The sequence below is a fragment of the Penicillium griseofulvum genome, assembly GCF_001561935.1.
Source record: "Penicillium griseofulvum strain PG3 chromosome Unknown contig_15, whole genome shotgun sequence".
Taxonomy (NCBI): Eukaryota; Fungi; Ascomycota; class Eurotiomycetes; order Eurotiales; family Aspergillaceae; genus Penicillium; species Penicillium griseofulvum.
In genome coordinates, this window is record NW_024467436.1 from 334,930 (window position 1) to 347,219 (window position 12,290).

General features: G+C 44.7%; 2 protein-coding genes across 2 annotated transcripts; one reads left to right on the top strand and one right to left on the bottom strand.

Annotated features, from left to right (window-relative positions):
- Window positions 1-3,777: 3,777 nt before the first annotated feature.
- PGRI_095150 (uncharacterized protein) lies at window positions 3,778-5,721 on the top strand (the record flags this gene model as incomplete). Its single annotated transcript, XM_040797228.1, has 7 exons — window positions 3,778-3,780; window positions 3,852-3,977; window positions 4,051-4,218; window positions 4,287-4,370; window positions 4,428-4,514; window positions 4,583-4,729; window positions 4,798-5,721. 7 exons carry the CDS (start codon window positions 3,778-3,780, stop codon window positions 5,719-5,721), a joined length of 1,539 nt encoding a protein of 512 aa, XP_040650039.1.
- A 532-nt stretch (window positions 5,722-6,253) lies between these two features.
- On the bottom strand, window positions 6,254-10,411 carry PGRI_095160 (ABC transporter B family protein; the record flags this gene model as incomplete). Its single annotated transcript, XM_040797229.1, has 7 exons — window positions 6,254-6,360; window positions 6,411-6,658; window positions 6,732-8,039; window positions 8,092-8,505; window positions 8,554-8,989; window positions 9,041-10,142; window positions 10,196-10,411. 7 exons carry the CDS (start codon window positions 10,409-10,411, stop codon window positions 6,254-6,256), a joined length of 3,831 nt encoding a protein of 1,276 aa, XP_040650040.1.
- Window positions 10,412-12,290: the final 1,879 nt, after the last annotated feature.

Here is a 12,290-nt window from a genome sequence, read left to right on the forward strand (position 1 = left end):
ACCGCTCGGTGATATTTTATCTGATAGGCTATAAGGCTAGTACAGGTGGAATGTTACCAGTTGACTAAAGATGCATGGAAGATTAATTTCGCGCTGCTCCTCAGGGCAAACCAGGTTTCGGCAATCATAACGCTGATGTATCTTGACTAAATATTCTCATTCCTCACTGTTTCAGTAAACTCTGTTCAAACCACACTTTGGAACTATTAATAGCCATATGAAGTTGATGCTTATGTAGTGCTATGGTTAATTGTATACATTAGATATAGATATCTTGAAGGTACAGCACTGTCGGCATAGTGATTCCACTATTGCACAGTGGTCTAAACCCTTTTAGTGGTAATACTGCACCAATTTTTCAACAGTGCCATTTATTATAGTATCGCCATAGTACAAAACACAGCTTTCGGACTACTATGCTACTAACAAAATATAGATTCAGTGTCCTACGTTCCTCTTTAGGGCCTAGTGGGTTAGTGGGGCCATACGCTCGTCCGACAAATCTTATTCCGAGTCAATTGGGCAACCTTCCAAGGACAAAGGGGTGACTCAACAGTCCACTGTTCAATCGACATAGTACTATGTATCGATATACGGGGTCCAATCTAGTAAAAAGGAGGAGGCCACTATCGAAATTGGGTCATGTTTATAATCCTCCCTGCGATCCACAGAAAAAAAGCAAGAAAGGTCTAGCTAGCTGCAGCAAAAGGTGGAGAACGGGAATCGTCAACGGGCTCTTGGCTTCTTCTCTGGTTCAGTCGGGCGAACTGAGTCTCCGAGTCAAATAGAATTTTGGCCATGGAACAGCTCAATCCCGACCTTTATTCACAATAAGTTGACTGTCTCGCTCGGTATCGAGTACCTTCCACTGCTCTTGTAATAGACAAGGTGCTTTCTATTAATATTTTAAAGCATACTACGCCCGATCAATATGGATTGGGCGAAGTTCCTACGCTAGCTGTGGAACAACCCACCGATATCTTAATCAAAGTCCATGCCGCGAGTATCAACCCGATAGATATCAAGAAAGCCTCCGGTATAACCAAGATGGTCCTTAAGGACAGCTGAGAAGAGTCTGATATCTCTAGACTTATCCCCTATCTAACCTATGTAGGATCTTTTCCGTATAAAATTGGTTATGATTGTACGTAAACGGTTGTCAATATCGGGTCCTAGATAACGCGTTTTAAGGCCGGTAATAAGGTCTTTGTTCGATTACCTAAATGTTATAGGGGATTATAGAGTGAGCTTGTAAGGTTGACTAAAGAATTCGTTATATTAAAACCGAAGGGTCTTTTAATTAAAGACGCTGCCTCTATTCCTTTAGCGGCTATAACGTCACCATAGGCGCTTTAGGGTTATAAAGGGGATCTCGAAGCAAAAACTGTTTTTATACCTACTAGGCGTAGGTTCTTTTTAAATTTTACTATTACCGATTTTGGATACTTACCTTGTTATAGTAGGTAGAACCGGCCTTTTCGCCTGTTAGCTAGTAAAGAATGTCTTCAAAGCTAGTAAAGTGATCACCAGGTTTCGACCGCTAAAGTGCCTAAGGCACAGGAGTTCTTAGGTGGGAGCGTTGTGGACTAAAGTTAGTATATTTTATTCTAAAGTCAAACTACTTGGTAAACTTAAATCTACTGTATTAGTTATCGACTATAAAAAGTCTGATCCTAGGACTGTAATTCCTCTGTAATCCGTTAATTTTATTTTCGATACTATAGGAAGTGCTATAGAGTATTTGCTACTTATGCGACCTAAAGGAGCTATCGTTATAGTGAGGATACTTACCTTAGGGGATGTTCTCTAAAATTCTAGTGTTAAGCGACGATCGCTAGACAAAGAAGGTAAGGTAACTGTGCTATTCGCTATCCGTATTGACTTGAACGTGATAGATCGGATCCGAGTGGCTCATATATCTCGCTATGGGGTAAAGTACTCACCTATCTTCTTAGAACCAAACGCGATCGATATGGGATTTGATTCGGTAATAGGTGGATGCCGGAAAGTTGAAAACCATTGTGGCAATAAAGGCAGACGTCAAGAATATTAAGGCAGTTCCTAATGCATGTGAAGTGGTCTTTGATGGGAAAGGGGGCGTTGGAAAGTCCGTAATTGTGTCTGTCTAGATATATTCTGCTGGATGAGTAGGTGTTACCCGCATATTTATATTTCATATGCTTTAATTCTGGCCGTCTTAAATTAGAGATTTCAACTTATTGTGTATATTAGCAATCTATTGTCATATACTTGCGAGTTTTGTCTAAATTTTAAAAGCAGTAGAAATTGTCACAACCTTGGCACTAGGAATGTTGTCGGATAATATGTTCACCCGCTCCGTGTAAGGAAGGTTTATGACAATACAATACAAGCCAGTCTTGAGGAACCTTTCAATGTTTGGTTTTTGTTATGGTCTAGTGGTAAAATACTGTGACAGTGTTGCCGGCTTCGAAAACAATTCCCTAAACAGGGCCAGGACAACTACTGCAGAAGAAGTATACCTATACTAGTATTTATGGTAAAGACTTGGAAAAACTCTCATCATTCATAATTCCAAAGGAGTGGAAGTGAATGAGGGGCATGGAGTAATCTATACCCCATGGGATTCTGCCGGGAATCCCCGCCCAGACCCGGACAAAATGATAGCACGGAAACCGGGCGGTACAACAGTGTATTCCTTCCGAGAGGTTGATTTGCGCCAAGACAGAGCTTAATTTGTGGGCCCCCACGTACAAAGTAGAAGAGCATATGAGGGAACATCACTTTGAGAACCATTATTCCACTTTAGAAAATTATCGTCGGGCGAACAATTGGCCCAGATTATTAGCTGGAATTGCAAGTAGGCTGCGTCACCATCTACAAAATCTGTAGATATTTCATACCCAAATCCGTAGTTCATAGATGTAGTATATGAATTCCCATCCGCATCCGCAATGAGAACATTTGTGGACGGTAAAGTCCTCTTTATAAGATATCCGCGGATGTTTTGAGGATTTGTAAACTGTGAAAATTTGCCTATCCTTGTAATTGTACTAGAGTGCAACAATTTTGCAATTTTTGATTATACTTTTGGGGTATTGAAAAAGTAAGCGCTGAATCCCTAACCAACAGAGCCTGCACATAGCACGACGTTCATGGACTTGGTAACAGCTCCTGATGATTAGCTTTTGAAATATCAGACATTATGTCGTAACAATCATCCGTAGAATGCTTCACTTTACTGTCACCGGTGGAAACAAGCTTGGAAAGTATCATCTATGAAGATCTATATTTGTTCTATGCTAACCATTGCACAACAGTGGGGTATAGACTACATTCAATGGTATAGAATAGAAATGAATCTATTATTCCCATATTTCTACTACGATCATCTGTTTGGGCCGATCTCATTTGAATTTGAAAGCACCATTCATGTATTACCATCTTGGTCTAGAGCGTAGACGACTGAACACCTTGCCAATAGATGGTCTGTTTGCTAACTTTTCCCACGACAACTAGACCCCAACCTTGTGGTCTCGCTGGACCGGTGATGCACAACCATATATCAGATGGAACACTTTAGATCAATGTTTGTCCGGAGGCAAGCGCGTCGTCGAGGCCCTTCCTGTTTACACTTGTCTACTTGACTATACAACTTCCCCTCAGCAATTTGCTTTGTTTACTTCTTTCTTCATCTTCTTTACCATTTCACCAACCATCTATCTTTACAATCTCCATATTCCATCCTCATTTGAATTCATCAACATATCTCAGCTTCATAGTAGACCAGAATCAATCATGGTATTCCGACCCTATTTCAGTGGGCTTGTTGCTTCTAAAGACCGGGTACTAACGCTGAATATGCTATATAGGCTGACCAATACGCGCACCTCCTTGCGCGTAAACAATTTGACTGGTGGGATGATGTAGAAAACGATATCCCCTTGACGAAGACATCGGTCCATACACCTATTGTCCCTAGTAAAGCCACAAACCCGGTATTTATCCCCGCTTCCATCTAACACACTGTGTACCTGAGATATTATTACTGACATTTGACACGCTATCTAGGATGAATATGCTTTCCTTCTTGTGAGGGAACAGTTTGATTGGTGTGAAGATGTGGAGAACGATATCGCGATGAAAGATAAATCCATCGCTATGGATACTAACGTCCCTATTGTCGATGCTCAAAACCTCGCTGCCAGTTCTGCTGGTTATACAACGACTATAGAACCGGTATGTCTCCCCACTCTACCTCGCTTATCTCTTTCAGACTTCATAGGCTGACAACCGCTATACTATAGGATGGCGAGTACCCTCAATTTCCCGTTGATTATTACTTCCAGGAGAATACCGAGGATGATGTCGCTGTCACCTTCTCTACTAATGTGAGAAAAGTATATATCCCCACTTCCAGGGAACTAATTGCTGATTCCACTGTGTAGGAAGATACATGTCTTGACCTCCCACACCACGAGTTCTTCGATTCGGCCGATACTAGAACTAATGGCCCTGTAACAGCCGTTGAACTGGTATTTATCCTTAGGCTTAGCTCCCCTGCATTTTTGAGACATAGAAAACTAATCCTGATTTCGTGTAGGGGGATTCACATACCCACATTCCGTACCCCAATGAATTCGACTTGGTCGACGATGATGTGAATGATATCTACATGGACGTTGAGGATCTCAAGATTGACTATGAACGTCACATCACAAGTGATGACCCTGGCACAGCCAGTGAATTGGTATTTACCCCCGCTCCCAGGTACCCTACCTCTTCGTCTTATATATTAACTATTGTTTTGCCATTTAGGAACATGAAACCGCTCAGCCTATTTACCCTGAGACACTTTATTTCGCCGAAGACACTGAAATGACCGATTATTTGAACCACAAGCCTGATACGAGTATCAATATGAAGTCTGCCCACGACATCAGCGACCTCACACAGTCAGTCGAGGGAAGCCAAGACCGTCACATCCAAGCTCCCGCTTTTCTCCCCGAGTCAGACCAAGACTCAGAGACAGATAATCCACCCTTTTCAGAAGAATTTGTGAGCGAGTGTGAGTACAGATTGATCGGTGGCATTCATGATGACATTGTGAATCATTGGGATTGGCTCGGATACCCCGTCTACAATCGAAGCATGTCCCCACCTGTGCTTTCCGTGGCGTTCATGCAGGCTATCCCTAAAGTCCCAAAAGACAGGGATCAGCTAGGAGTACGGTCAATAATGAGGAGGGCATCTCAATACATCGACCCTGTGTTGGTAGAGCTGGAGGCCGGCGAATTCGAGTGGATACAGTGGCAAGGTGAATTAGTTGCTACCAGCCAGGACCCTGCTGGCTTGCCCCGGAAGTTGACATGTAAGCCGACCCCGTCGAAGTTGAAGATTAAGACCATGGAATCCAAGGATCTATGCGCAGAAAACCGCCCCGACGCCAGGTACTCTTCTGTCCCCCTTGGAATTGTGAGCAAGACCACCATTACGGATTGGCTTGCTTCGAATCAAACTGCTCATACAGCCATTTCTCTCTCCGTTGGTATCATGGGCACCGTGATCAAGAAGGCTTGGCCTGGACCCAAGGTTGTTCCTATGACAACGTCCTCTTCTCGAGCTAGTATAACTCACTATCTAGTCAAAAGCGCGTGGGCTACTACCAGCACCCTTTACAGATTCTTTGCTTTCTCCCTTGAGAAAATGAAGGCAGTGACCAGGAAGGTAACTATCCTATGAAAGCTATCATTACCCCTCCCCGACTCTTACCGGAGGCGGAGGGTCTTTCTTTGGCTCTTAGCAAGATAACCCCATGTTTCGTTGCGGATCGAGTATGTCTATATGCTACTTTGGTATGGGGCAGGTGAATGTGGAAATGCTGACAAAGTGTGGAAGTGTGGTTTGCCTGAAATTTGTTTTACAATCGGCTCACTTTCAGATATGATTTCATTCACTTCCCGGAGTTTATTTGTTGTTATTTCTTTTTTTTATTTCTTTATTTCTTTTTTGGTCCTTTGTATTCGTAAATATTCTGATTTCTAGCGAGATACGTGTTGTTCTTAGAGAACCCTATCCCATAGGAGTAGTCCCATGGAACTGGACGGAATAATTACGATGGACGCTGGAATCCGTCGACTGCAACGGTGTAGACATTTCACGATATCTTGCTATGCTCGAAGGCAGTTTCATTTTAGAATTGCCTTATTTATGAGTTGCTTAACACATGTACGAATATCCTTATATATTTAATGATAGTCTAGGTTTTCTGCTCTCAAATGCTCCCCAAGCTCTGTAGCTTGACCAATTCAAAGTATCTTCCACCCAGCGCCATTAACTCCTGGTGCGTCCCTTGTTCCACGACATTTCCTTCGTGCAACACTAAGCCAAGTTAGTCCAGTTATCAATATTGGATTGAGATCTGTTCTCACCATAAATACAATCGGCCTTCTGTACCGTACTTATGCGATGCGCAACAGCGACTGTCGTTCGGCCTTGAGCTGCGGCATTCAGTGCATCCTGGACGACCTTTTCCGACTCCGAGTCGAGCGCGGAAGTGGCCTCGTCCAGGAGGAGTATGCGTGGATCACGGAGAAGCGCTCGCGCTATAGCTATGCGCTGTTGCTGCCCGCCAGAGAGCATACCGCCTCTCGCGCCTATAACCGTCGAGAAGCCATCACTAAACGGAACGTCAGTATACCTCCGTTTAAATCTAACAGATAGTAAAGGCTGTAAGGGAAGAGGTGGCTTACGGTAGCGAGAGGATGAAGTCGTAGATATTAGCATCCTTACATGCTTGGACGACTCTCTCTTCGCAAAGATTATCGTCATCAGTCCCGATGATGATATTCTCCCTAATTGTTCCTTGGTATAGTGTCGGCTCTTGACTAACTAGAGCAAGATGGCTCCTGTAGCTCTTGATGTTCAACTTTGAAATGTCTTTCCCATCCACCAAGATCGTTCCGGCTTCTGGATCGAAGAACCGCTCCAATAAGGAAATAATGGTGCTCTTCCCACATCCACTTGCTCCGACAAGACCTATATATTGTCCCGTTTGTACACTTAAGCTGAGGCCATTCAGAACCACACTCTCTGGTCGGCTAGAGTATCGGAAATAAATATTTCGTATCTCTAAACTGCCATCCATTTTATGTAACTGCTCACCAGTCTCCTGACGGGTGTCAATAGCGACAGGTTGACTTAGCAGCGTTTTGATGTCTTGGGCTGCTTGACGGGATTTGCTCATATCTGGCGCAAAGGAGAAAATCGCTCCGGCGCTGAATGCGCCGGCGATAACCGCAGCGTAAGCAATAAAGAACTGCACCATTGAATAGTCTTCGTGGATAATCAGACTTCCTCCATACCAAAAGGCTAGCGCGATGCAGAGAAAGTTGGCCGACTGGGAAGCCGCATAAAACATGGATGACTTCAGCGTTGCAATAACTGACTTTTTTCGTTGCGTTTCCAATATGGTGTGATACTCCTTTTGCACATGGGTCTCGAGATTTAGCGATGCAACCGTCTTGATAGCAGAGCTTGCCTCACAAGCATAGGCTGCTGAGGCGGCATATGCAGCCTTTGACTGTTGAGCAATTTCCCCAAGGAGCTTCAGTCTGACCAGACCACAAGTAAGAACGATGGGAATAGTTGCGGTACAGACGAGCCCCAGCTTCCAACCTATAGCAATCGACACAGCCACTCCAGCAATCAATGTCGTCGAGACAATAAATATAGAGCCCAGTGTGACACCACTTATCCCAGCAAGGTTGGTAGCATCCGTGGATAATGCCGCCGTAAGCGAACCGGCCGAGAATCCTGGTTTGTCGAACATGGAGATATCCTGATGGAGAATTGCGCGGAAAGAAGAATCTCTGGCACGGTGAACCAAGCGCTCGGAGCAGTAGGCAAAACAGAGACCTGATGCTCCCCACCCCAGAAATGCAGTACATCCCAGCATCAGGTACATCAGGCTCCAGAAGTTGACATCGTGGCGGAGCTGTCCATACATATTCGGAGGCAGCGATAATGCCGCGATAGCTTTGCCGTAGAATACAGCCTGCCTGGTGAGATAGTCAGCATCAATACTCAGCACGCCGCATGATGAAGTCTTACGTGGGGTTTCCTGCACCTGTAATAACCGAAAAGATCAGACCCCAAAGCATTGTGAATGTCTCTTGTTTGTTGAAGTTGGCGACGAACTTGATCAACTCCCATAAGGAGTATCTGCCGTCAGCCTTGCCGTACAAATCTCCGTCCTGGCCTTCAGAAATTGAGTCCTGCCCAATTTGGTACGTGTGCTTGTTGGATTCATCACCCTCATCTTTCAAACCGGGGAGTTCCACATCTATACCAAACGTGGAGTTTTCTTCACTGGGGCTAACCTCTCTCTCCGTGGACATGCGCTGCTTCTCCACCAACTCATAATACACTGATCGTTTCTCGAGTAGGTCGCTGTGGGTTCCTTGCTCGACAACACCCCCGTGAGACATAACAACGATGTTTTCTGCCGCAGTGATAGTAGATAGTCTAAAAGTAATCAGCGTGTGTCGTCAAGATTAAATGAAAAACGCATACCGATGACTGATTGTGATCGTTGTCCGACCTTTAGCAGCAACATCGAGCGCCGCCTGTACTAGCCTCTCGGCCTGGGCATCGAGAGCTGAAGTAGCCTCGTCTAGTAGCAAGACTTTTGGATTGCTAATAATAGCCCGCGCGATGGCGACTCGTTGTTTTTGTCCCCCCGAAAGCAAGGATCCTCTTTCTCCGACGCTGGTGTGGAAGCCCTTCGGCAAGTTGGCGATGAAATCAAAGCAGTTCGCTGTCTTGGCGGCATCAAAGACAAGGCTTTCTATCACCTCAGGAGGGGAATTTTCGTGCTCGGTGCCGATCAGACCAAATCTGATATTTTGGAATACAGTTGTGGCGAAGAGTGTGGGCTGCTGTGTCACGATTGCAATTTGTTGGCGATACCACTGCAAATTAAGAGATGCGATATCGTGGCCATCAAGTACTATTGTGTCAATATTAGCATGGTTCATCGCGCATAGGAAAGAACTCTCACAAATTTCGCCGTTTAATGGTTCATAAAACCTTTCAACCAAGCCTGCTAATGTACTTTTCCCACAACCAGAGGCACCAACAATGGCTGTCGTCTTGCCAGCCGGAAATCGAAGATTTACATCATCTAAAATTAGGACATCCGGTCTCGAGGGGTAAACATAGCGAATTCTCTTAAGCTCAATCGTCCCGGACACAGCTTCCAGTCTTCTTCCTGTAGTTGAGGATGGATCCAGTGGTGATTCCCTAGACACTGTTGCAAGAATCTTTCCTGTGGCTGCTATACCGGTTGAAAACGCTTGGAAGTTGGGTGCTATGTTACCGAATGTGAACGCCCCGGTCAAGGTAGCAAGGAGGATAGTGATCAGTGCCCCCAGCTCCACGTCTCCAACAACCAGATAACGAGATCCTTGCCAAAATGTTAGTCCATAGGTCCAGAAGATGACACCATTCATGACGGCCATCATGGCTGCAAGAGCAATGCGACCTCTAAGACTATATTTCTCGGCCTGGATGAGAAACTTTTGGTACCGATCGGCCAACTTGTCTTGAATCCCAAACGCAGTTACGTGCCTGATTGAACTAATAGCTTCCTCGGCAGCTGTCGATCCGTCTGCATATGCCGCCAGTGACTTGTGGGTATACTTGACCATAAATGAAGAGAAGAAAGCCATTGATCCAGTTTCTGCGATATAGGCCGATATCAGAATAAACGCCATTCGCCAACTTTCTACGAAACTGATAATGAGCGCTGCTCCAAAGTTGGAACAGGAGTATAAAGTCAGAGATAGCTTGCCGGTCAACGAATCTTGGATCAGATTCATGTCCGAGGTGATTCTGGCTGTAATCTCTCCAGCTCCTAGAACATCGAAGAATGCGATGTTTTGACGAAGGATAGCGGCGAGGTATTTCTCTCGAAGTCTTTGGGTGATTTTTTCTCCTCCGATCATGAATCCGGCTGTCGAGATGTAGACCGAAACAAATTGTCCGATGGCGATATATACATAGTAAAGGGCGAATTTCGCGACCAGGGATGAAAGGTGCGATCCTGAAGACGTTCCGATGAAGAACTCTTTGAATGCTTGAGCCAAGCCCCCCAGAAGGAGCTATATGAGGGATATCAGCTTCGGGGACAGAGTACCGGCGGAGAGCAGCTCACAAAAGACACAGGTTGAAGAGCTCCCCCTATTATGGCTGCAATTGAGCTGATGACCAGAAGAAGTATTTCATAAAATGTTGTGCATGTGTACAAAAGAGCCAACCGGCTCATCTGCGACTCTGAGGTGTCGATTTGTCGCCTAAGGACCTCTTTTTCATCGTCCTTTAACTCCAGACGGAGCGTCCCGGGAGAAAGAGACCCGCCTTTTTCTGACATACTAATTTCGTCTTCGAAAGTGGGTTTGTCAACAAACGCTTGACAGAGGAATTGCGAGAAGCAAGTGGTTAAGATGAAGTATTGATTCCAATGCAATCTCTTGATATATTGGACCAATCAAGAGCAGCCATCACTGGTCACTCATCATGACTCATATCACACTATCATGCACTTAATTGTGCCATCAGAGAAATCAGCAAATAGCTATTGGATCACAAGCTACCAAGGGAAAGGAATGGGAAATACGTCCTTTGATAATGAAGACGCTTGAGTTGTTAGTTTATGATTTTGGCTATTCTACAGACGCTCTCGAAATCAGTTTCACTATTGTGCTATCTTTCATTGTTTTTCCACACTCAACTAGGAAACACGCTAGTCCGTATTTGGCTTAGACTAATTCAAGTGTATTGTAAATTGATGGATCTGTAATTTACTGGAGATACTCATACTATGTACAATTGATACTCTCGATGTCCTAGGTAACCTGATAGCGGGGGTAACCCAGTGATACAGCCGTGCATTCGCGAGTAGTTCTTCTACAATTACCGTATTGCTGTCATGGTATCAGAGATATCATTTCACGGCAAAAACTCTGGATTTCAAGTGGGGCAGAACCATGGTTATATCACTGCTCACATGCAAATTGAAATTCTGCCCCTTTCCCTTTCTTTCAGGCTTCTCAATGCAGGGTCATATGGTTCAGAATTCATCCACACTAACCACTTCTTAATTACTGCTACCGCATTTTCGGAGGAGGTCCGAAACCATTCATGATGCTCCTGTAGGCACCCTGTACAGTCGATATGAACTTGGTGATCAACCAACTCTGCATGGCACAATTTCTCCACGCGATATGCGTTCGGGATGAGTACTGTGTCAGACGGCATAGGAAACAGCACCTTTAGTCGCCTATTGCATTCAAATTGCAGGTTTTCGAGTCGACCGGCCACGGTTTGAGTTGTATACCCAATTTTTATGAATCCTGGGACTTTTGCTGCCTCAAACGCATAGATATATCCTGGTTTCGTTTCAAGGGGAGCCAAGTCTACCTCAATCTTGCGCTGAATAAAGGCATTGAGGGTTTTCTTATCCCGTTTATTCTTTCTTGGCAAAATGTGAAAGGGAGTAGAGTCGAATGGATCTTGCAGCCAAGACAGAACTGTAAGTTTGTCGATATTGACTGAGGGCGGGGCTCCCAAAGTTGATATTTCTTGATAACTTGAATCAGGAGCTTCACGCTGACTAGTCGCTCCAAACCCTGCGGTTTGTCGTTGGGACTCGAAGAGTCCATGGGAATGGGAAGAATTCTTTGAATCTGACTTGACATTTGCCAGGATCTCCGTGATCTTTGATTTCCAAGAATCCTGTCTTTTTAAAGGTGTCGTAAGCTCGTGATCCCGGCAGTAAATATTCTTTTCCAGAACTTCGAGTAAATGGTCCATACATGAGTCCTTCGAATATGTGTTGAGCTGAAGAATATCGCCAATCTGCTTCCGGTATTCTTGAACTTTCCGTCCTCCAATCTTCTTCTCGCATAAAATTTTCTCCGTCTTTATAGCGGGACATTTGGCTGAAGCAGGCTCAAATACTTCCATGATATGCACCTCCAGATAAAGTATATTCTTTTTCTGGGCTGGAAAAGCTGCGGCCCATTTAGTCTTTCGATTGTCGTGTGGATCCTTACGTCGGTGGGATCCGCAGTGCGCAATTTGAGCTAGTATCTCCAGCTTTGGCGTTAATTCCAAGGATTGCTGACAGAGGAGAATCATGGAACTCAAAAGAGAATCAATTTTTTCTCTGTTCTTTAGGAGTATTGAGTTGGGACAAGTTGTCCCTGGCCCAGTGGAGCGACCGCATTTCCAATTACCGAGCCCAAGGC